This window comes from Amphibalanus amphitrite, unplaced genomic scaffold (assembly GCF_019059575.1).
Source record: "Amphibalanus amphitrite isolate SeventyFive unplaced genomic scaffold, NRLGWU_Aamphi_draft 000815F_arrow, whole genome shotgun sequence".
Lineage (NCBI taxonomy): Eukaryota > Metazoa > Arthropoda > Thecostraca > Balanomorpha > Balanidae > Amphibalanus > Amphibalanus amphitrite.
In genome coordinates, this window is record NW_024882309.1 from 1 (window position 1) to 25,812 (window position 25,812).

The 25,812-nt window shown below is 44.8% G+C and overlaps 2 protein-coding genes across 10 annotated transcripts in view; both read left to right on the forward strand.

Moving 5' to 3' along the window:
- Window positions 1-10,407: 10,407 nt before the first annotated feature.
- LOC122366548 (S-methyl-5'-thioadenosine phosphorylase-like) lies at window positions 10,408-21,673 on the forward strand. Of its 9 annotated transcripts, none has more exons than XM_043338928.1 (8): window positions 10,408-10,658; window positions 18,370-18,428; window positions 18,581-18,732; window positions 18,993-19,160; window positions 19,309-19,460; window positions 19,834-19,937; window positions 20,527-20,736; window positions 21,009-21,673. In XM_043338928.1, exons 2-8 carry the CDS (start codon window positions 18,396-18,398, stop codon window positions 21,042-21,044), a joined length of 855 nt encoding a protein of 284 aa, XP_043194863.1. In that variant the 5' UTR covers window positions 10,408-10,658; window positions 18,370-18,395; the 3' UTR covers window positions 21,045-21,673. The 9 variants fall into 9 exon arrangements, with proteins under 9 accessions (XP_043194863.1, XP_043194862.1, XP_043194864.1 ...); XM_043338927.1 differs by lacking the exon at window positions 10,408-10,658 and adding an exon at window positions 14,356-14,487; XM_043338929.1 differs by lacking the exon at window positions 10,408-10,658 and adding an exon at window positions 14,364-14,470.
- A 3,165-nt stretch (window positions 21,674-24,838) lies between these two features.
- The window catches only part of LOC122366542 (serine/threonine-protein phosphatase 6 regulatory ankyrin repeat subunit A-like), a 76,415-nt gene continuing 75,441 nt past the window's right edge, over window positions 24,839-25,812 (forward strand). The window contains exon 1 of the mRNA XM_043338915.1: window positions 24,839-24,872. The gene's annotated coding sequence lies outside the window, so the exon portion shown is untranslated. The remainder of the gene's footprint in view (window positions 24,873-25,812) is intronic.

Consider the following 25,812-nt stretch of genomic DNA (forward strand, 5'->3'; position numbering starts at 1 on the left):
AGAGGAGAGAGGAGAGAGAGAGGAGAGACAGTACAAAAGATGTTGCGAATTTCAATTCATACCGAAATAACGACGTTTGACACGTTTGCCTGACAAAGATGACAGATTGAGATGGAATTAACAGCCAGCCTATAATAAAATGTATAAAACAAACAATGAGAGAGGCCTGTTCAAAAGTTAATATGTAGCTGTCTACACTAAATAGTCGGTGATTTTCCGTTGGAAATTTTGCGCAAACACCACCTTCATGGGCCTTCGAACAGAACCCCACAATTGAACAAAAGCGCCAAAAAACTCGAATGTTTGTTTTTTTCGCTCGGGAAAGATATATACGCTTGCATATTTACGTCTGGACAACGAGTTGCGGGGAAAAGTGCTGATTGTGTTGCAGTTTTAGGAGCCGGTAATTAGGCTGGATTTTTGGGTTACTTTTCGTACCGATTCATGTATTTCATAGTGTTTGGCTTTTGAATATTTTAGTTCTTTCAGATAAATATTACTTGCCTTACAACTTTTGTAAAAACGTTTCATTTTTTTATAAGCCGACGTTCAGAGTCCTAAAAATACATCAGCACTACAATCATTGTAAACAAACAAATGGAGCACCACTTGGCTCTGTTCCAAGGCCATTTTTTAGTTTATCTGGTGGTTTTCTTGCTCTTGTACGTCGTTTTGTTGGATGTTTTGAATCTTAAGATTGACTTATATCATATTTAAGAAGCATGTTGACTGAAAACAATCTGAAGTATCCAGGAGGCTGACAGAGAGAGGTCCTGACTACTGAGCAATATAAATATCAAGTTGAACAAGTTATGAAATTTTGGTTGATAAACGCAAGTTGATCGGGCTCATATATCACTCAGCAAGAAAAGGTAAAATTAAAAGAGCTTATTGTCCAAAAACAAGCTATAATATTGCAGACCTTGGAGCAATACTGAAGAGCACGCTGAGCAGGATCATGCCAGAAATGTTGACTGATGAGCGCATATTGATGTATTGGTATGAATATTGAATAATAACTTACAACAGCAAGATAAATTAGTGCTAACTATCAAGTTAAAATCTAGAATGAATGGACTTGGGCAGTTTTACTATGCTTAGATGCTATGCAGATTGTAATGTGCATCAGGTACTCAGTGTCTGGCAAATGAAACATGTGATCATTCCATTGCTACTGGAGGAGAAAGCTTGGATCACTAAATCCACTTTATGTTGATTTTGATGTTAATCATCATCACTGTATTTCTTGAAAAAGGATTGTCGTAAAATTGTCAATGTGACAATCCATGCAGCGATGTGATCATATTATGTGTTCATAGTCATTCGTGATAGTCATTATTGGTCCAATATACAATGGCAAAGCTCTCAGTTTCAGCATTTCTTCCTGTGGATGGCCAGCAGTGACTCCGAGCTTAGAAGCATTAGTTTTCTTCACAGGGCTGGGATAAAAAGTACTGAGGGTAATCTTCCACCAAGGAACTCTACTTTGACATGGTATGAGATGTAGGCACAATTAGGTAGGTGCTCAGTTCCTATAGTCAGTAGTTGTGTATGTTTAGTCGGGTTAGCTTAGATCAGATTGTTAGTTTTTTAATTTGCCAAATGTCCATAAAAATGTGACCTGAGCAATGAGCATACCTGAACCTGACTAACCTGACAGCTGACCTAACCTCAATCATCACACATATTTGCAGCCTACCCAAGACCTGCATGGCAGTAGCACCCAGTTATAGGTAGGTACTCACCCTAACTCAATCTTACCTGCTAACCTTCACCTTGCCAAAAGTTAGCTCAAATTGCCAAGCTGTGTCCAGGGAAACAGTCAACTGAGGAACTGGCTCATTGGGTGGCTGGTGTGAGTCTGTGCATTTTAAGTGTTTCTTCTCTGAAGCTGCTCTGCACTGCTGTATGTCATGTTAGATGCTCAGAAAATGTGGGAAATGATTACTAAGCTACTTTAGTGCTTTATTAATGCTCGAGACATGAACAAGTACAGATCCTGCAGGGTACAGCTATGAGTTAGGTGCTAGGTGAGTATGTTATGTGAATGTGCTGTTCCCTGTTTGACCGTAAGTATACAAACAAGCACAGGGTCACAGTTATATTCAATCTCCACATAAACATACAACAAAAACGGCCATATAGCCTAACTCCGATCACACCACAGATAACTTAAGCCTTTGAAGGCACAAAATGTTTTGATTGACAGGACAGGTTTACAATATATCCTCTGTCCTTGGGGGATCTTGCTGCCAAGTTGAGGTATGATGACTGAACTTCAGGATTGATCAACCTTTTCTTAGCCACTGCTTATACATATACGAGAAAGACCAAATGCTTGTTTGTTTTGATTTACAGGACATGTATACAATATATCCTCTGTCCTTGGGGGATCTTGCTGCCAAGTTGAGGTACGATGACTGAACTTCAGGATTGATCAACCTTTTCTTAGCCACTGCTTATAAACGAGAAAGACCAAATGCTTGTTTGTAAACTGCGTTGAAAATTTAATGATCCACCTTCAATTCTGACATGAAGGCACAAATGAAATAGTTCCCTCTCCTTTTGGAATACACAAAGCAAAATATTTAATAAATTTTAGTGGATGGACAAGAGCAATTCAGTAGGCGGAACTATGGTCAAGCGTACCCATTTTCGGGAACGCATTTTCGTTCCCATGTTTGGGAACGATAAACCCAAATATGGGAACGCCATGTAGGAATTATTTAAAACAAGAAAAAGAACCGTTAAATGACGTCCAAAAAATATTAAACGATCGTGAACCGCCTGATATTTGTCTCAATATTGTTGGGAAAGAGTTTGATATTGTAAGGCCCATCGTAGTTTCAAATTGTTCCCCTATTTCTAAAGCAGTCCATCATCCGGGCCGCGAGCCCAAATTTGGGAACGCTCTCGTACACTGGCGCTGCAAGCGTTCCTTATTATGGGAACGGCGTACCCAAAGTTGGGAACGATTTCACCGACGCCTTTCAGGGGCTCTTTTCATTAACAAGCATTACGTCCAACGCCGCAAATTATTGTTAACGCAACAATCATCAGATGACCTTTCCGGCAAGACCGTCGCATGTTTCGCCCGGTCTTCTGCGCTTTTATTCCCGTCGATCTCGCAGCGGGCACGCCCCCCTCTGCAGGATTACGTAATTCACAACGCTCAGCGATGTTCAACAAGGTCTTCCATACCTATATCCACCGTCCGCGCCGAGGGTGGAGACATGTCAAGCACCTGTCTGTTTATCACCGATAGTTGATGAGCACAAGGAAGTATCCAAAAATGGGAACGCTGAATATGTTACACCATCAAAACACCTAGTCCCAATGAAAATATAGTTTTTTCCTTTCTTAATGAGTGTAAGTGGCAAAAGGCCTGGTAGGATGGGCACGAGGAATGATCGAAATCAGCATAAAAATTATAAATAAGCCACACAGAGCGACCTATATAAGAGAAATTCCCCCAAAACGACCATGCTTAGAAACACGGAAGACAAAAACCACGCTCATGACGCTCCTTATAAAACAACGCTAAACAGCTAGCATCCAAATAAAATAGTCTTTCCGGGCTGATAAAATACAGCTGAATAATTTTAAACCACTCAAACTGAGTTTACAACAGTAGTTCGGTAAAATCACTGACGTTCCACGCGGTCGTGCGCCCCGACACCAAAAGTCAACAATATTACCTCGGGACTGTCCGCATGTTCGCTTGCATATGTCAGCATCTGGTGTCGCTAGTATGAAACTTCATAACCAGGCGAAAATTATTATACTTGACCTCAAAATTTAAAAAACGCTTCATTTTCCTTAAAATTGCATGTTAAATGTAGTATAACCCATGTTTTCACCATTCCGTCATTTCAAAAAATCATTAAAAATATCATTCCACGGTCAATTTCCTTGTTCGACGGTCAGATTAAAGATAATTTTATAGAGACTTAGTAGATACTTAAATTAGCGTGCACTTTTTTGAAACGTGATGCACTTATGAGTTTTAGTGGGCGAACGGCCGAAAAATTACCTTCCGTTCTCATAAATGGGAACGCCCGTTCCCATATTTGGGAACTCCGTTCCCAAAAATGGGAACGTTCCTATATGTGGGTACTCATGACCATAGTTCCACCTACTGAATTAGCACAGCTTTCCCTCAAGTTAACTTCTGGCACTGTTGTACATACACTGACGCTTATTCGCTTCATATTTTGTAACAAACGCGCTAAAACTGCAATATAACAGCACTATATGCTTCTTGACAAAATGCAAAAGTATTAAAGATTTAGCCCTGATGGCATTCATTCTTGGTGGAAACGTAATTAAAAAATATTTTGTAGTAACTATTAAATTCCGGCCGAAAACAGTGCACGGTTTAAAAAAGAATCATTCCAATGACGGTCCATTCTTGCGGTCCTGAAATCGCCACTATTTCCGGCCTCTCCAACGCAACTCGTTGTCCAGACGTAAATATGCTATACGCTTACGAACTAACTAGTGTAAACAAATACGTGGATTGGTTGAAGAAAAACGCTGCAAAACTATCAAGCAAGGTTATAAAACGATTTGAAAAACGTTTTCCAAATATTATATCATTGCAGTGTATTTCAAAAAATAAACTTAATTATTTCAGTAGCTGTAATGGTTTCATTAGGTTAAAGCAAGGCGGTAAAAGCCAAAAGGCATGTTTTAATGTTTATTGGAATTTTCGCAGTATCGCACCTTGGGCATTAGTACTTACCTACAGATCAATTTCGCCTTTCAAATACTTTCCTTGAACTTGATTGAATATTCCCTTGATTTTTTTTATAATTGTTTTCACTTAAACGTCGATTTTTTGGGGGAAATCTCATCTATTGAGCATAGGTGATATCAGGTGATATAGCATGGAAGTGTGATATGGCAGTGTTTTAACTAGGAGTTACACCCACTTGCACCTTGCACTTGATGGTATAGCTCACAGGGGAGCAATGCCGCTTCAACCCTATTGGCCGTAGTGTCTAACGGTGGCGGCCATATTGCGCAGACCAGAAACCGGCTGCCGCCTGTGTTGAGGAATAGGGAATTCGGGACCTCGATTTACGTTTGCGGCCGCCGTATCCGTTACGTTCAAGTTACGTAGATACGGAACCCGGCATCTTACGCAGAATTGAGTGGGGAACACGATCGTATCTTCAGAATTCCTCAAATTCACTCGCCTGACCTACATTTGCCCCGGCCGAGGAGGTTGATTGAACCCACCTCGCTAATGCACCGCTAATTAAACTAGAATTAAGCGGTAAAGTGGTCGTATGCGGCAAAGTATAATGCAGAGTGACTGATAGGAACCCGCTGTAAGGGTCTCAGGTCAACCGGTGACCTCTGAGGTCAGGTCAAGTGATATCCTTAGATATCTAAGGCACGGGTTCGGTTTTTGGTAAATAACTTCGCCAAAAATGGCCGTAGAGCCGCGATTTTGGCATCATCGTGTTCAGCTAGCTCAGGCGCATCGAGTGATATACTTTTTGTTCGGGTCAGGTCAACTTAGGGTGTTGACCTCAGGTCAAGGTCAGGTCAGCACCCCCAGGTCACGAAGTTGGTCGAAAGAGGTCATGTCGCATATCATTCGATTCGGCAGGTCTTCCTGAGTCCATTGGTGGCTTTCCCGACTCGCTAGCTCAATTTGATCGGGAGTTATTGAAGAAAAATGGTGACCCTTGTGACGTCACAAATGACGTCACGCAAGGGCAACAATGCAAATATGAAGCATAGAACCTTGCAAAGAGTGCATGAAATCATGATTTTATATGCTTGAGATAGTTTCAGATCATTCTGGGCGCCAAAATAACAATTTTCATATTTCCCCATTGACTTATAAGGGTTTAACGTATTAGTTCCTTATAGCTGATGATTTTTTAGGATTTCATCTTGTTCTCCACTCAATTCTGCGTAAGATGCCGGGTTCCGTGTCCACATAGCTTGAGCGTAACGGATTTCAGCGACCGCAAACGTAAATCGAGGTCCCGAATTCCCTATTCCCTAGCACAGGCGGCGGCCGCTTTCTGGTCTGCGCAACATGGCGGCACCGTTGGACACCATTTGGCGGCCGATGCGCATTCCACATTATATATCGGGGTTACATGAGCACAGTAAATACGTATTTAGCCGCTAATTCGAATTAGGAACGCATTACCGACTCATGTAGCCACCTGCTAGTACGAATCGGCGATCCGATCCGCGGTTACATGAGCAAAGCAAATACGTATCACGATCGGATTCACCGCTAATGCGAATCAGGAGCGTACTACCGACTCATGTATCCACCTGCTAATACGAATCGGCGGTCCGAACAAAATCCGCTGGGAAAGAGGCTTAGAAGCGAATAGGACCAAGATACGTATTACAGGAACTATTTCTTCGCAAAAAGAAACATTAAAATGCAAAATAATAGGTATTTTTTTCATTTTCTTCTTTTGAAATAATATTTAAAAAAATATGTTGGTATTTTGTCAAGTTTTCAACAATAAATATAGTGAAAACCAAATAGTAAATATCATCATAATTTCAGTTGAAACATTTTTCTGACAGCACTACAGACGGATCAAGAGAGGCAATTGCCCAATGAGTCAAAGCAAGACAATTTTATGTTCAACTTTTTTTTGTTAAGTTAATTGAGAATGTTTTGAGCAGATTTAATGCAAAAAAGACATAAGATAATAAATTTTTAATTTAGTCACCTCTATTGCTACGGAACTGCGCCACATTTGTATGCTATTCCGTTTGTAATGCGCATCGGGCCGGGCTCTGGTATTAACTGGATAATTCGCCAGCTGACGCCGTATGGTGGCGCTAGTGGAGCAGCACTGTATGACGTCAGCAGAAAACATCGTGAGCAGCTATGAAATGGGAGCGAGCACCACGGAAATATCGAAAGGTGATGGACATGTACTGACTTTGGTCATTCAAGTACCACCATTACCATACAAAAACCATATAATATCATCAAGACTGATTCTGGAATCGATTCGTTCGGGTATTTAAAACACATAAAAAATGTTTGCTACCGAATTCTGAAACAGTATAAGGATATTCTTGTTCCTTACTTTCACCTTGTGGAGTACTTCTACTTGCCTTCTAGTGCGCCCATCACTATCTTGAAATCTGGATTGCAACGCTGTAGGAAAACTTTTTTTCATTTGTCATTCCTTCCACTTTTGAGCAGTGATAATTTATTTGGTTTTATACATTAAATAATGAAGAAGGCTCCTAACTTTTTAGGGATCTGCAGTGGCCCAGAGAGCCAAATCAGATATTTTCTAGAAACTTGAGGCCACTATTTTCTTATTTGCTAGATAATATACAAATATTGACATGTAAAGAATGATACGGGTGTATAATTCTGCAGAAATATAAATTCAAAGTATTTAATTTTTCAAGAACCTTTTTAATATCTTCCATAATGACTTCTTTCAATACAAGGTGGAAGCAATTTCAGTTAACAATAAAGCAGCACAAGGCTGTACCTTGAGCTGCGATGATCCATAACCAATCGGCACCTGCAATTTGATTGATCTTCGAGATGTACCCTGCCTCTGTTCCCTGACTTTCCCTTTTCGTTGTACCGGGTGAAGTGAATATTCTGTGAATATTCTTCTGACAGTCAGTTTTTAGTCCTACATTATGTTGTCAATCAGATTTAATTGGTTCAAAAACCGTCGTATCATTCGCAGTCTACATCTCCACATGCGCACCCATACATGCTCAAAATTTTCACTACGTATGTACTATGTACGCTATGTACCCTGCAGCGTATCCTGATGAAAAATGTTTTGTTGAAATCAGAGACACTTCCCAAGGTAGGCCATAGTCCATGGCCATATATTTAAGTCAAAACAGATGAAACAGATAAACACGATTCCAATCATCAAGTCAACCAACATCGACAATCTGCACATAAGTTCTAAACCTATTGCAAGACTACTTTGTATTCAAACTTTGTATTGCAGAAGGGTGGAAGCTGCATGGAATTATGCGACAATTTCAGCGTGCATCCACGCTCGAAAGAGCAGGGTTAATTGTAACAATGTCAATACCATAACAATAACGTAATTGTAGGTGTTGTGATTCAGTTGTCTCTTGTCTGTGCTGGCCATTGCGCGGGCGGTCCAGCGGCGGAACTCGGCTTCGCCGCCGTGGCGCGCTGGCAGTTGCTTCTTCTTCTTCTTCTGCATCCCACCGCCAACCCGCTCAGGGGGCGGCGGCGCAGGCGGGTCGAGCGGCGGCTCGGTCCGCCCAACATCCTCGATGAAGGTAACGACCTTCGTCGCCGGGCCGCCGAGGACGTCGACCAGGCGAGGGTCGACACCCCAGCGGCGGCGGCGGGCCGCCTCATAGGCCGGACAATCGGTCAGTAGGTGCGCCGCGCTGTCGGGCTCCCCGCACGCGGGGCATTCGTCGTCGGCTTCCGGGCCAATCTTGTGGAGCGTGTCACGGGTCAGCGGTGATGTGCCGGTCCTCAGCTGGGACAGCGTCACCGACCCCAGCGCCAGGGAGTTGTGGCCAGGCGTGGGGTCCGGGTGCGGGTGGGCAGCGGTTGCCCTCTGTCGCGACAGCTCCCGGACATGGCGCGTGACGGCGGCCCGCGCACTCGACAGGTCGATCGGTGCGCTGTCTTGGTCGCCCGCCGTGGCCTCGCCAGCCAGGCGGTCGGCGGTTTCGTTGCCGTCCAGCCCGGCATGGCCTGGCACCCACTGGAGCACCGTCTCGGTGCCGTTCTCGGCGAGGGTGCTCAGCACTCAGCAGCCTCCACACCTCGGCGGCCAGGGCCATGGTCTGGTTAGCTGGGCCGCGGCCGAGTAGTTGGAGCCCAGACCTTGAGTCGGTGAGGAGGCGGACCGACTTGGTCGATGCCAACTCCCCGTCCTCCAGGCCGGCCACAGCCGCGAACGCCTCGCGCATGGCGGTCAGTTCTGCACTTAGGCTGGAGCAGACCGCCCCTGCAGGAGCGCGCACGGTCTCTTCTCTGTTGAGGTGGTGGAACTGGATCAGCGCATGCGCCGCCCTGTTCAGTCCGCCGCGAGCCGAGCCGTCCGACCAGATAGTGACGTCCGGATGCGGGAGCTCTGCAATGGCTCGCAGGGCAGCTTCCCTGCGGACTGCAGGCGGGTCCGACCGGCGGGTGGCCACGGGCAGGTCCACCCTGAAGGTGATGCCGCCGCGGTGGCCCAGCCATGGCGGGTCGCAGCTGTAGAACACCAAACCTGTAACACAATAGAATTGCAATTGTAACAAAGACCTGCATGGTCAGCACACATCTGCAGTGACTGTCATTCCAAGTTGGTATGAATTGGCACAAAGTTGGGTCATGGTAGCAGACGTAGCACAAGCTGTTGTGATATGCCATACCTTAGGACTTGTACTAGGTCGTAGGTTGTAAATTTTAGGTTTAAGGCTGTAGGTTGTAGGTCAGGTTAGGTAAGGTTTGGTTAGTAAGACGCATTCTCGTGCATCGGGCAGCTTGTGCTACATCTACCTTACCAATACCCAATTTGAATTCCCAAAATTGATGGATTGATGGCAAACAGGCTTTTTGTATAGGTAACAAGTGTGGTTAATTGTTCTAATCCCCGCTGCAATGTGAGGGTAACTGCTTTTCTACAATCACAATATTTGAATTCATATAGGTAGGTGTTTATATGTTCAGAAAATGATACAAAATATGACACAATTATAGCTGCAACTGGATAGTGGATACCAACCTCAACTAAAAGTTTCTGCAGCCTTATAACCTAACAAATGACTAAATTGCCAAAATAAATCCCTTAGTACAATAGCTTGACTCTAAAATAACAGAAATTTTGCATGCAGACCCTGAAATGGAGGGTTTATTAAAAATAACAAAAATAAACATTCACTAATATCAATATGTTGTTATAAATTTCATATGTAGCATAAGCGCCAATACTGCCTTCATTTACAATGTTGCTACTGTTTTCCACTCACAAACGCTGCCCTCCGTGGACAGCAGCAGCAGCAGTGAAACGTCACCCGTGGTGTGACATCATCACCCATGACGTAATGGAAATCCAGTTGTTACCAAGGCCCATCGGGCCGAGAGCCAAACTAAATCCGTTTGACGTCACTGATACGAATTTGCTCGTGTAGTCGGTGCACTGAATGCGTTCTTGGGGAGCTTATGCGAATTATCGTAGTGCGTATTTGGAACGGATCGCTTATGTAACCGAAACGTCCGAGGCACACGATTCGGGCCGTATTTCACAAGAACTATTCTTTGCTGACTGGAAGCGTCAAAATGCAAAATACTAAGCATTTTTTTTTTACTGGCTGCTTCGTAGAAAATAGCAAAAAAAATGTTGGTATTTTGGTTTAGTCTTTGCATGTGAAATAAAATGAATGAAATATTTTGATAGATAATTTTTTCTGACCACCCTGCTGTCGCTGCATGGCGAATCAGTGCCCACTGACTTAAAACAAGAAAACTTTGTTTTCATCTTTTGATTTCATGTTAATTTTAAATGTTTTTGAGCCTATCAAATGATATAAGTATTTAAAATTTAGCTCAGTCGTCCCGGTAAATGCCGCAACTGCGCCATGACTGTACGCTAATCCTATTCCGTTTGTGATGCGAATTACCGGCCGTCGAGGAGTCAGCCCGGGTGAGCCAAACAAGATCCGTTTGACGTAGATAAAACGAATTAGTCTCATGTCAGTCCCACGCACAAGGGGGAAAAGCTCAAATTATTGAGCGCTCAAAATATTGAGCGTGTGACGTCAGAGGCTCCCATAGGCGTAATGCTGAGGGCTCAAAAAATTGAGCCGTTTCAGGAACACGTTTTGCAAAAGCAACTCGCAACACCTAGGGAGAAATGGCAACACCCTAGGAGAATCACTAATGATGCAAAACAGATTAGGCTTTCATATTTTTCACTGCTCAAGCTTCAATGATTGGGGGAACACCAATTTATAGGTCGAAATCTTACGGCATACCAGGATGACTTAAAAACAGGCCAATATTTATGTCGAAATAAAAGTTATTTTTTGTCCATTCCCGTTTTTTACAAGGGTTCTGTTGGAAAGAGCATTTTTCATACTACCCAAAATGATTGCGATTCAATTTCACATTACCCATATCGGAGAATATTTTTCATTTGGCGGCGCCGTTTGTTTATTTCGTCGCGACGTCTCCGGTCGTGTGGTTGTTGTCGTCCTTGTGTTGAGGGTAAGTTTTTATCGTTTTAGTTGTACTTAGATGTTAAAAGGTACACTGAAAGGTTTGAATATGCTGTGATTTTAAATTTGGAAACACGTAAACGTCAATCAATTCACGTTTTCCTCGATTTGCGTGCAGATAAGTAACTGTCGACGAAAGTGGCGCCATCCGATATGATGTTTTGAAGGAAGGAGACACAACATATTTACGTGAAAATTTTTGTTTTTTAGTGGTCTAAGTGCTTCAAAGAGGCTGTGAATGTTTTCTTCACACAATTTTTTCATTAGTTATGATGAGGTAAAAGGTAGTTTCAGTCTTGACTTTCATATAATTGACATTAAAACATATGATAGTCCACTGCTATCAGTGATTGAGTACCTTGATATTTGGCATTTCTTATTAATTTGAATGTATTCTCTATCCATATGTCCTGATAGTAAGTGACAATACTCTGCCAATATGTTTCCATAGTTTTCACATTCATTTTCCAGTCCTTTACATAACATCACAATTTATAATCAACAAAACTCAACTCCTTCATTACTTCACAACACTGACAGCATGACAGACTGACAGTCAACTATTGTGTGGGTGAATGCTGAAACAGGATAGCTACTTTGCTGACTGGCTCGCTCATATGAAATAAGATAAAAATGATCCTTTATATCATTTCCATCTGGAGGATCGGAGTCAACGGAAAAGGAAGGCCACTTTCAAGCCTCAAGGTCTAGGCCACCAGACGCCAGTCGGCAGTCACCACCAAATTTATAATCGATTAATTCATTATTATACTTTGAGACCCTTAGGTCACTGGATCAGCATCACATTTTCAGTTTCAATATAGTAAAGGTTTTTATTTGTATGATGTGAAATATTTTCCTGAATCAGAATTTAATTATCCCTAGGTACCTGGTAGAGGTTTTGGATTTAATGCTCATTGTTGGTGTGCAGTCAGGATTTTTTGACAGGTCCAGATAGGGAATCCTGAGCAATTTTATAGTAAAGTGGTCTCCTTATTATCACCACACCAGTGTCCCAAAATCATATTTTTGCTTGGGTGTCAGAGGGGAAAATTGCTGACCAAAAAAAGGGTGAGAGTGAAAAATTGTCGGTCAGGTAAGGCCCAAAAAGAGTGGGAAAATGATCAAAAACATTAATCTATCTACAATTGTGACAGATGCAAAACAACCATTCACGCAATTGCTCCTTCTTGGTGGAATTGGGAGTGGAAAATTGGGCTTGAAAACTGGAGGTGAGAGTGGAAAATGATTTTCATTTGGATGTCATTTCCCACCCACATCTACAAATTTTGGGACATTGCACCACACATTTTATCAAAAGCATTTGCAGAATTCATTCAATGAAGATTTTATTAATGTTGCACCCATTTCTTAGACGACCTAGGCTGCATCTTTTTTTAGTTCCTGTTGTATGACGGTATTTTCCGTTCCACTGCATAAAGAAAAAAATCGTTTGAGATCACCAAACAGCTTTTCTTTTTCTGGCAGGTCTGCACAACCAAGCGGTCGCTGGCGAGGACGTCGGCCGTCTCTGTGGGTAAGGTCATCTGCTCAGCCTTTGTGGAGATCAGCAAGACGTCACTAAGATGAAGACTTCGCTGGAGCAGAAGCCGCTGACCCGTGTCCGATCGGGCAGGTCATGCTCGACGGCACGAGCCACAACTCGAACGACTCGGTGACATCAACAACATGGTGGAGCAGGTGAATGAGTTTGGCGACGTGTGCGACTGCAAGAAGGGTTGTCTGCGTGTTCTGGCCGGCGGAGCGGCGACGCTGCGCAGTCTGTGCTGGCGGTGAGCAGCTGGCCGTGGTGACCGCGCGCGCCCACATGCGCCGACAACCTGTGCGGCTTCATCGGCCCGGGACAGCCCGATGCCGCCCACTATGCGACGCCGACCGCGCACTGTCCGCACGGCCACATGGAGGTGTGCCCGCGCCTTTTGCCCGCACGCCGCTACCTCGCAGCTGGTCTGCAACCACGCCGTCGCCGCCTGTAGCCCGATAACAAAACGGCTGTCTGATAATGCCGCGTGTTCTTTGTGATGTTGCTACTGTGATCGTTGCTACTGCTGGTCTGAGACTCGATGTTTCCATTCGTCTTTTACATGTTAAGGATTTGATAATGATAAGCTTAGTCCGAGCTTAGGTCGTTTATATCATTTGTTATATGGCATATTTTGGATCAAAGCAGTACGACACTGCCTCCTGCTTTTGTGATGTATGCTGGCAAGACGCAGGTTCCGGTCGCAGGTCACCCGGGCCCGGTTCCAATGTGGTCGGGCTGGCATGCAATAATGTGATGTTGTTTTGCTCGTCTCTGTGTTCCACACTTGATGATGTTTGTGAATCTAACCCACATTGTATAGTATTTTTGTTTGTTTGCGGCCGATGGCCTTGTAAGTTGTAACCGTGGCAATACAGTTTTTCCTGCTATAATTCTCCAATATTCAAGGGTGGGTGCATATCTCTGTATTCACGTATTCCCTTCTCCCAGTACAGTCAGAGAATATCAATTACAGTATTCATACGGATTATTCAAGCCTTATATAATTATTTGAGGTGTGCCGAATCCGAAAGACCGATAAAACTACTAGCGGAAAATGTGACATGATGCCATGGGTTTGTGAAAAGTTTAGGTACCACGTAGCATTCAACTTCCTGCATTTCTGTTTCAACTCAGTTTAACGTATTTCAACGAACATAACATCAAAAATGGCAGCCAGTACCGGCTTCACCTGTCACGGAGAACGCTCAAAAAATTGAGTGTAGATGCTGGCCGGCACTCAATTTTTTGAGCGCCAGCTGACTGTCGTCTGTCGTGGCGCTCAATTTATTGAGTATCGCAGTCCCGAACGACAAGTGGCGCTCAAAAATTTGAGCGTCTTTAGGGCATTTTCTTTCCAAAAACACCGATATAAATTATCACGGCGAGTGTTCGAGAAGAAACCTTGTTGCTCTCTCTTGCCATTGATACCTTATTTGGATACGATATTTGCCGTAGTGTGACGCTAAAGGCATTGTAAAATACCATTGTTTCGCCTATTCCTTCATAATGGGGCCCGCTCAATTTTTTGAGCGCTCAATTTTTTGAGCTTTTCCCCCTTGTGCGTGGGACTGATGTAACCGGTGCCGTAGATCCGTTTGTGGGGAGCTGATGCGCATTAGCGTAGTGCGTATTTGGAACGGATCGCTCATGTAACCCCGGTAATAGAGTTCAGTGGTATAGCTGCAGAGTTTGGTGAGCTAACTTCACAGGTAATGGGATCAAGGGTGACTCTGACTGACATTGTCAAGATAAAGGACCATCCTGATTTGTGCAGGGCAAAAATCCTTGACTTAGACCAGAGAACTATCGTACTTGAAAAGGCAAAGTCACTGAAGGGATCACAGTTTGATCATGTCTATATTCGCAGAGACTTGACTTACAGTCAAAGGCAGGAGCTCAAAGCTAGAAGGGAAAATCAAAATCAAAATCAACACGTCCAGGCAGCCCCAGCGAGTGACCCTCAGACACTTGTAGCTGAGAGCACCAGGGCTAACGTCATTGAAGCCATTCAGGCAACTTCAGCACAGGATAGTGCAGGGACAGTGTCCCAGACCACCCCGGTAAACTAGGAAGCCAGTCTGCCAGCTCACGACACACGGCAGTTAGATGTTGCACTGTTAATTTAAATGGTGTTTGTAATAAACTGGGTTCGCTCATCAATTTTATAAACCAGCATGATTTGAAAGTTGTCTGTGTCACTGAATCTCATCTAACCTCAACTATCAGTAGCTCTTTCATAAATATACCCCATTTTCAACTTTTCCGGAAGGATGTCGTTGGTACGGTTGAGAAACATGGTGTTTGCATTTATGTACATGAGAATTTGTTAGTAGATATAATTTCTACCTCAATGGAAAATGCCCTTCTGTTTAAATTGACCAAATACAATGTGTATTTCCTGTGTGTTTATAGGCCACCATCAAATAGTGTAGCTGAAAACGAAATGCTCTTAGAAGACCTAAAACTCCAGATAAAGAATAGGGAAATTGTGATACTTGGGGATCTAAATCTCCCTAATATTCAGTGGTGCGAAGTTGGGAGTCGACCAGTGGGTTCCGTTCCTCCAATGGAGAGAGCATTTTTGGATGTATTTGAGTCTGCTGGCCTAATGCAATGGGTCTCAGAGCCCACTTTCCCCAGGTCTGGAAATATTCTAGATCTTGTACTGACTACTGAGCATGATAGAATGGGTAATTTAGTTGTCGAAGCTCCCATGCCAGCCTGTGATCATTGTCCCATAGTTTTTGACTATGTGTTCAGTGAAAGTAAAACAGAAGTGTTCTCAGGTCCTGAGAAGTTCGCCTGGCATAAAGGAAATTACACAAGATTGAATGAAGAGCTACGGGTAGTCGATTGGGATCACGAGTTAAGGTATTTGAATGCATCTGACTCATTTGATAAATTTAGGGATATAGTCACTGCTCATGTAGTTGAGAATGTGCCATTGCAAAACAAGAACAATCGCTGTGAACCTCCGTGGCCAACAAAACCGTCTAGAGGATTGCTTAAAGAAAGACATGAAGCTTGGTTGAAATATAAAAAGGTTCGGTCGGTGGTTGGTCGGACGTCCTCTGCGGCTCGTGATGCGTACAGTCAGTTTGCTGGTGTTAATAAGCGAGTGAGAAATTTTAATGTTTCATCTCAGGCGTCGTATGAATATTCTATGATTGAAAGATTTCGGGAATCGCCTAAGTCATTGCACTCCTACATAAGATCAAAGAAAGTAGGAACAATGTCGGTTGGTCCACTTCGGCAAGCGGATGGACATATTTCTTCGGACCCAAAAGTTATGAGCGAATTTCTGGTCTCTTCATTTGCTTCAGTGTTTGTCAAAGAAGTCCCTGTTTCGCAGGAGCCTCACCAGTGCTATGACGGTGAAATTGAAACATTGCGAATTACTGTTGAGGAGGTCCGCACATATCTACGCGCCTTAAACCCGAACTCCGCGATGGGTCCCGACTTCCTCCACCCACTGATCTTGAAAAACTGCTCAGATACCCTAAGTTACCCGATTTATGTGATTTTCACCCGATCGCTCTCGGAAGGTTTAGTTCCAAGCGCCTGGAAGAGATCCACTGTTGTTCCGCTGTTTAAGAAAGGTAGTCGCTATGACCCTCTCAATTATAGGCCAGTGAGTCTCACTGCTGTGTGTTGTAAAACGTTGGAGCGCCTTATTGTGAAGCACATCTACTCGTATTTAGAAGCCAACGAACTTCTGTCTGTTCACCAGTTCGGGTTTAGACAGGGTAGATCCACGATGGAGCAGCTTATTCTTGTATATGAGGATATCTCAGCCAAAGTAGATGCAGGGCAAACAGTGGATCTTGTGCTTTTTGATTATTCAAAGGCTTTCGATGTAGTATGCCACCAAGTTTTGCTTACAAAACTAGAACTCATAGGCATTAAAGGTCAACTTTTATCATGGATCTCTTCTTTTCTCTCTGACCGTCTGATGCAAGTGTGTGTTAATGGACTTAACAGTAGCACCAGAAATGTCTACAGCGGTGTTCCACAAGGCTCCGTGTTGGGACCTTTGTTGTTCTTAATTTATATTAACTTTATAGGTTCTAAACTGTCCTGTTGTTACAAAATATTCGCCGACGATTTAAAATTGTACGCTTCAGTTACTGTTACTGCTAACTCGATGTCGAATCCCCACACTGATGGAGTGTTACAGAATGACATTGATGTGCTGCACAAGACCTCTGTGTCTTGGGGCTTGAGGATGAACAAGGAAAAGTGCGTTGTGTTACGTTTTTCCCGCAAATCTAAAAATCAGACTGTTCCTATGTATACTATGGATGGAACTCCACTTCCTGTGTGCCGTTCACAACGCGATTTAGGTGTATTAGTTGATGTCTCGTTAAAGTTCCATGATCATATTGCTTCTGTGGCTCATAAGGCTTCTGGATTGTCTTATAATTTTGCTAAATCTACGGTATGTCGTTCTCGAGACTTTATGCTGTTTTTGCTTAAGACGCACATAAGACCTATACTGGAGTACGCTTCCTGTGTGTGGTGTACAGGCTTCATTGACGACATGCGTAGGCTTGAAGGCGTTCAGCGCAGATGGACAAAGCAGATAGAAGGCCTTGAGAATCTGACCTACTTGGAGAGGCTGAAGGAACTGGACCTATTCTCAGTGCAAGGGCGCCTTCTTCGTGCTGATCTCATTGAATACTGGAAAATTTTCCATGGGAAGAGTTCAATTGCCCCCGGGAATATGTTCGTTCAGCCTCTACATCGGGGAACGCGTGGACATAGTTTAAAGATTCATGTGTCGCGCACTCTATCTGACCTGCGTCAGCGCTCTTTCTCGCAACGTAGAGTCACTGTGTGGAACAGCCTGCCAGATGATGTCGTGACTTCAGTAGATGTATCCACATTCAAACGGCTGCTGGCCAGAGCGTTAGGCGATCTGCTATATGATTATGTTTAGTTACACCTACTAGAACTGATAATGCTATTGTGATATAAATGTAAACACTCCGTATTGATGCATTATTCCTGTATTACACACTGAGGACACACATTTCCAGTTTTGGAGTTGTGTAGTTGTATTTACCGTCTTGTTCATCTTGAAAACTGGCGTGTCCCTTTGTACACGGGTTTCCTTCTACCTCATCCCTTGCCTGACCTGAGCTGCGAGGTGGAGGAAACCCCACCAGGTAAGAATACCAGGTAAGCACCCTATTTTACACCCTTTGCTTTCTGTTTACACGTGTTACAGGTGCTTTTTTACCAGGGTATATTGAGTTTCTTTACGACATTTGGTTCACACGCCTGGGGATCACACCAATTTCACGCCAACTACTAAGGAAAACTTGCTTGTCGGTATCAGCCAAGGCTATATAAACCGTATCAGCATATCAGGTGTTTCTAACATTTGTATTTCAATTTGTGATTTGTGAATGGTTATTCTAATTTTGTCAATTTTAGATGTTGTGGTGTTGCTGTATCATTACTACTAGATATGTCATGTTCATTTTTATTTTATATCACATTCTATACAATGTCTTAGTGCTACTTGTATGATAAGGCCTGATGCATAAGCACTAGGCTGTGTAAACCATAAGCTTTTTGTCTTTCAGATCTTGGGCACTACATCTAACTCGAAATGGCAGGGGATGGAGCTCAAGCAAATATAATGGTGAGTTCTCCCCTGTGTGGTAAGCAACAAAGCATTTTGCAATGGGTGATGTGGATGGTACCCCAGGTATATGCTGTAGTGTGTAAGATTATTCAATATGGGCAAAATTCCGTTTCTTTGGCCTATCACTATTTGTTTCTGACTGTTGGCAGATCGGCATTATCGGCGGCTCTGGGTTCTCTGACCCTAGCGCGCTAGGAGTGGAGGACGCCAAGGACGTGGAGTATGACACGCCATTCGGGAAGCCTTCCAGTCCTCTGCTGACAGGCATGCTGTGTGGTGTACCTGTGGCCGTCCTGGCCAGGTGGGTGCTGGCACACATAAATGGATACCTATCCAATAGGCATTTGTTGATGATGGCAACATTGTGCATAAGGCAGTTGTCACAACAATGTATGGGTGCCACTCACTGCCAGGTGGTATTGCACAGCATTCACAGTACTTTTTTGTGGTTGGTGTTTTGTCTATTTGTGGTTGAAGAGGTAGCATGATTTGCCGATCAACTACTTTTCATGCATATTACTCAGCTCTCGCTCTCCTGTGACGGTCCACTGCGCCCCCCAGACACGGCCGGCGCCACACGATCCTGCCGAGCGCCGTCAACTACCGTGCCAACGTGTACGCCCTGCGCCGGCACGGCTGCACGCACGTGCTGGTCTCCACCGCGTGCGGCTCGCTGCGAGAGGAGTACCGTCCCGGCCAGCTGGTGCTGCTCGATCAGTTTATTGATAGGTCAGTCAGACAGACAGGCTGAATTCGAGAGGAGAAACACCTACATCGATAGATCAGATTCATCAGCGTATTCCCAGCTACACTCATCGCCCGCTGTTTTAGTGCCTACCTTCTAATCGGTGACCAAACGACCCGGTGCCCCTGCCAGGACGACCAAGCGTCCGCTGACGTTCTTTGACGGCTCGTGTGACGAGTTTGTCGGCATCTGCCACCTGCCGATGGCCGACCCGTTCTGTGGAGAGACCGGCGGCGTGCTGCGAGAGGCCGCCAAGGAGCTCGGCATCACCATGCACGATAAGGGTGAGCCGACCGCGCCGGCTCTCGTGGTCTTGGCCGTGGGATATTTTATCTAGATGTGAATCTCCATCGGTTATAAATATGACACCAATTTACCGGGTGACTCATGAACTGCACTGTTTTCTTCTACCAGGCACCAGCCATATACACTGATGCGTTTGGCAGAGAACCTGGTGTAATTCCTCGCCTTCGCTTTTTAGTTACCAGTGTACTGAAAGTAAATGTTTTTATTTGTGCTATTTTCAGCGAATGAAGAATGTATTGCGTCATTTTCTGATTAGCGTCTGTTTGTTCGTTTCTGCTCCCTGCACTGCCGTTCCTCCCTCCGTGTTGACCACTGACACCCTCTCACTCTCGTCCCGTCCCGTTCCGGCAGGCACCATAGTCACTATCGAGGGCTCCCGCTTCTCCACCCGCGCCGAGAGCCACATGTTCCGCAGCTGGGGCTGTGACGTCATCAACATGACCACCGTGCCGGAGGTGAGGTGCCCAATCCAACATTCACCAAGTCGGGAACATCATATAACATTTACTCCGTTTTTTTTTTCGCCTATTCGAGCACTGCGTCTTTCAATAATATCGAACCAGATTTCTAAAAAAAAAAACAAGTGTGACTTCCCTGCTGGTTAAATCTCTCTAAACCCAAATTCTCTAGTGAACCTCCATGCATGTATCCATGGCTTTAATTGGCTGTGTTTTGCGGTCGGACGTTAATACGACCTGCGCACGTGTCCCTAACATCTCCGCCCTGCTGTCCTACAGGTAAGATTAGCCAAGGAGGCCGGTCTATGCTACGGCTACCTGATATCCCTGCCCTCCCACAGGTGACCCTGGCCAAGGAGGCGGGTCTGTGTTACGGTACCCTGACATCCCCGCCGTCCCACAGGTAACCCTGGCCAAGGAGGCGGGCCTGTGTTACGGTACCCATGCCCTGTCCCACAGGTGACCCTGGCCAAGGAGGCGGGTCTGTGTTACGGTACCCATGCCCTGTCCCACAGGTGACCCTGGCCAAGGAGGCCGGCCTGTATTACGGTACCCTAACAGTTAACACCTCCGTCCTGTCATACAGGTAACCTTGGCCAAGGAGGCGGGTCTCTGTTACGCTGCCGTGGCCATGTGTACCGACTACGACTGCTGGAGGGAGGGCGAGGCCGGGGTCGGGGTCGGAGACGTGATGGCCACCTTCAGGGCCAACGTGTCCAGCGTGGTGCGTCTCTTCAAGGAGGCCGTGACCCGCGTGGCCGCCAGGGACTGGGCGGAGACGCTGCAGAAAAATCAGGTGGGTGTGGGGAACGGAAACTTGGAGCGTGTTTACATATATCGTCATTCGTCATTGAGTCGATGTTATCTTGTGTTCGGCTGTTGGCTTTGATGCTCTGTTGCACCATTTCGATGTTACGGTAGCTAGTCATAATAACCTCGATATAATTGTATCGATGTAATTATGAGTATGACCGGTGACCAGTGACCATCCGTAGCTGAGCTGAAAGTGTGCGGCGATTGCGGTCTTTATGAAGACTGCCCACTGACCGTCCGTTGTCCATTCCGCAGGAGACGGTCACTTCCAACGTGATGCTGCCCAGCTGAGTAGTGGAGCTGGGCCCAACCTGAACGGTCCCTGGCCGCAGCTGAGCGCTCAGTGACCTCGGCTGACCTCTCAGTGACCCCAGCTGTCCGCCGTCCCTGATACCTGACCTCTGGCTCATATCCGGCGGACTCGGTCGGCGGGACTGCGGCTGCCGATGTAGACGGGATAGATGACTCAGTGCTAGCGGCATTTGGCTGTGTTGGTACAGCCTTATTGGACGGGTTGCTATTTTACAGAGCTTTCGTAAAAATTTGGGTGGTATTGCCTAGTTGCGCGCTTATAAGCATTGGTACCTATGGAAGATTCATTCAGTCCAGTTTGTGACTTTGTGCTAATCGAGCGTAGTCTTTTTTCGGGTGATTATTTGCCGAATTGTATCATTGTGAAAGGAGAATCTCCATGTGAAGAGAAATATTGTTTTTGATTCCATTCCAGAACTTTGTTATTGTTACGCATACTCTTTCTACATGGAATATTTTGATACATTGCCGCTCGTGTAATATTTTTGGTGATTCAATATCACAACAGCATTCGCCATTACAAAGCTGTGCATTGTAAAACGTGTGTGAGGATCGCTTTTTGTTCAAATCTTTTCGCAGTGCTGTGGGAATAAACCTGCTTGCATTGAGATGGTTTCTTGCAGCGCTCTGCCTGTGTTATGCTTTTCTGGTTTTGCAGTGAGCTGCAGCGGAGATTCGGCGAAATAATGTCATTATGTAATCCGTTATGTCATTTCTCCCAATATTGTCTATGTGGCTGTGATAGGTCGTCGCCCGCCGGTACTTGGTACGGAGCTCTCCGTGAAACGGACGCCCGAAGTGTCGCGGCCTTGGCCACGTGGCCTTTCATAGGTGCTACTTTGCACAGTGCTGCTTTACTCAGTACTCTGCGTGACGCGAGCTACCGGCGTCGATGCTGCCCTTCATTTTCTCTTTAGGGGCTGGTATAGTGGTACACCTCGGCAGTCTAAATCGAGTCCTCAGCAATAAGATGATACCTGGCCTGGCCCTCTGTAATGAATGAGCTACCGCTATGGCTATTGATAGCCTGTGAGCTACCAGCAATGCCCTGTGCTATAGCTCATCGTATTCACACAGCCGTATGAGCCGTAGCAGGCGTGTACCCGGTATCAGGTATGGCTTTGATTTTGCCGGCCTGTCAGTTTTTTTCGGAACATATCTCATATGTTAGCTATAGGAAAAGGGGCATATCTTTCATTTGCAATATGCTATTCCAAAAAGCAATCCAAAATTCATGCAAAATTATCATAAAGGGGTATGTTTTGTAGAACGGCACTAAATCCTTCAACAAGTTAAAAATTCCTTCACGCTCATCTACCATCAAATGTGCTACCAAATTCACGCCTAGCTGCCGAGTTTCGCACTATCACGGATCACCTAACGGATCGGCAACTCTCCCCGCTTCCCATTGTTATCGGTGTACCCGCGGAGCGGGCTGCCATCTAGCGGCGCGGATATCTTCACTAAGGAGGGGAGCCGGCCGCCCGCCGCAACCAGTGTTAAAAGGCACGGGGAAACGGGTGTGAACGCAACACCCGTCCGTCGTTTACATCCTCAGGATGTTCAGATCAAGTTCAAATCCTTCTCCTCCACGCAGCAACTCTCGATCCGGACTGGACAGGCAACTTTATCTCATGCGGGCTGCTCCCTTGAAGCGCACCACTGCTCCCTAGGGAGCACACCCGTAGCCGGGTGCAGAGAGTGCTTGGGGGGCTGGTCGTCCTGTCCATTGGGACGGGCTCAGCCCCGGTGACTCTCTAGGGTGCCTGTCCATACCAATGTTTCCCCCAATTCCTATAATCCTTCCGGCTCTGCAATGGTCTCAATGGACCGAAAGGGCCTAACCCAACAAAACAAAAACAATCAAAGGTTGTGAACGGATTAAATTACAGAGTCTCTCTAACAGCTGGAATGTTACCATAACATGGAAATGTTACATACTTTATTCCCTAATCAGCTGGAGCATGCATAATGATACAAATGTTTCTAGTCATGCTTGAGTTGTATGAGCAAGAAGCACGTCCTCGCAACTTTAACGTCGTTTTTGGCCGTACACGAAGCCACCTTTCCTCATCCGTCTGCCCATAGTACGAGTTCATCCTCTGTTCCTATCTCGATGGTCACAGGCTACCAGTTGGAGTAGATAACATCGGAGCAAATCCAACGAGCTGGCCATTAACGTGACTATAGGTGGATCTCGGCCCCTGTTTCACGATACGACCCTCCCCGCCGCTACAAGGTATTGACACTTAGCCGGTTTCCATTAAGACGTTGGCAACATTGTGAAGTTTGCTTACGTTTCCATAGGAACGGAGGCACCCATACCTGATGATGCTAGGTACTGGGTAACAGCGTGCTGCTAAACAGTGCTCGTATAGCTTTGGCCCCGAGGCTGGTTTAGCCACGTGTTACATCAGACATCTCAAAATATCTGTGGCTTAGAGCCAGGTCAGGTCATTTTGCACCCTATATATTGCCGCATACTCAATACTCTCTCTCTCTATATGCATAATAATATGTGTAATACCAATAATAATTCAATAAGAGCAAATTGAAAGGCGTCTCATTTGGTCTGGGCGGGTCATCCTTAACACCCTCAAACATCGGGTTACATGTATGTAAACAGTGGAATAAAAACGTTCACCAGCAGTTTTTTACTATAACTTTTGATAGAGACGTGCTAGAGCGATGAAAACACGTCAGATGTGTTCAGCTCGACGATACGGATCGACTGATATGCAGAATGACCCTTTCCGGTCAGGTCATGACCTTCACCTGACGTAAGATTTTCAAAATGACCTTTCAAGGTCAACCTATAGTTCATTCGACGCGTCTCGACGAGAGGAACACGATGCTGGCAAAAGTAATGTCGTGGCTCGTTTGAGTCAAAAGATATTACCGAAAAAAACGTTTTTCGTAAACACGGCTATTTTTGGAGATTTTGCTCTCTGGACGCTAAACCGTTGACCTGAGGTTAAATCTGTGAATAAAACTCAGAAGGACCTGTGAAAGAGCTATCGAATGCGCTTTTCCGCGCCTCTGTAGTTCTGTTGGTTCCCAAGTTATGCGTCGGATGTTTCGAAAATTGTTGAAATAGACAAAATTTGCCTTTAATGACCTCTGGTGACCCGACCTTTGATCTGACCTAAAAAAATGACCGAAGTATTTCCGCCATTATTTTTACGCCCTTTGGAATGCCGCTTACCCCGTGTGGCTACGTAGCCCAGAAGCCGAGTTAGGAGGGGGCGGGGGTTTCATACACCCTCGGCCCGGCGCGGTTGGTACCGTGTACCGGCCCGGCGTGGGTTTATACTTTATGCAAGTAGGATATTTGTGAAAGTTATAGATTTAATTTAATCGGCAGATGAATATTTATCAAAAATGTACTCATGAAATATATGTAAGAGATGACAGCGATCGGAAAATTACCAATTTAGCGATGGACGCTAGGTCGCCCACGTGGGTATGAAAACAACGATTTTCATGACAAAGGATACGATCTCAAATACTTAACCTGTCTCTAACGATTCTTGCCATTCTCATTTATACCATAGGTATCTTCTGAGCTAGCTGAGAAACCATGTTCCGCAGAAAAATCACTTAATTAGCTCCGACACGACGCCCTCAACACGCACGAGGCCGGCCGCTTCCTTAGTGAAGATAGTTCACCTAAATGCCCACCAGGTGGCAGGGGAGACAGATCGCGGGGGGGAGTGGGGGAGTTGCCGATCCGTTATGTGATCCGTGGCACTATCTTCCTCTTTTTTTGTACCAAATTCATTCAAAAGGCACCTAAATGGCGCTGCGGTCCAGGTCGGACAGCATATTTACGTCTGGACAACGAGTTGCGTTGGAGAGGCCGGAAATAGTGGCGATTTCAGGACCGCAAAAATGGACCGTCATTGGAATGATTCTTTTTTAAACCGTGCACTGTTTTCGGCCGGAATTTAATAGTTACTACAAAATATTTTTTAATTACGTTTCCACCAAGAATGAATGCCATCAGGACTAAATTTTTACTACTAATGCATTTTATCAAGAAGCATATAGTGCTGTTATATTGCAGTTTTAGCGCGTTTGTTACAAAATATTAAGCGAATAAGCGTCAGTGTAATTATTCATCAGTTCAGTTCATCAGTGCCAGAAGTTAACTTGAGGGGGGGGGGGGCTATGCTAATTGCTCTTGTCCATCCACTAAAATTTATTAAATATTTTGCTTTGTGTATTCCAAAAGGTGACGGAACTATTTCATTTGTGCCTTCATGTCAGAATTGAAGGTGGATCATTAAATTTTCAACGCAGTTTACAAACAAGCATTTCAATTTGGTCTTTCTCGTATATACATAAGCAGTGGCTAAGAAAAGGTTGATCAATCCTGAAGTTCAGTCATCGTACCTCAACTTGGCAGCAAGATCCCCAAGGACAGAGGATGTATTGTACCTATACTGATACATGTCCTGTAAATCAAAACAAACAAGCATTTGGTCTTTCTTGTGTATAAGCAGTGGCTAAGAAAAGGTTGATCAATCCTGAAGTCCAGTCATTGTACCTCAACTTGGCAGCAAGATCCCCCAAGGACAGAGGATATATTGTATACCTGTCCTGTTAATCAAAACATTTTTGTGCCTGCAAATGAATATAACTGTGACCCTGTGCTTGTTTTTATACTTACTATGGTCAAACAGGGAACAGCACATGCACATAACATACTCACCTAGCATCTAACTCATAGCTGTACCCTGCAGGA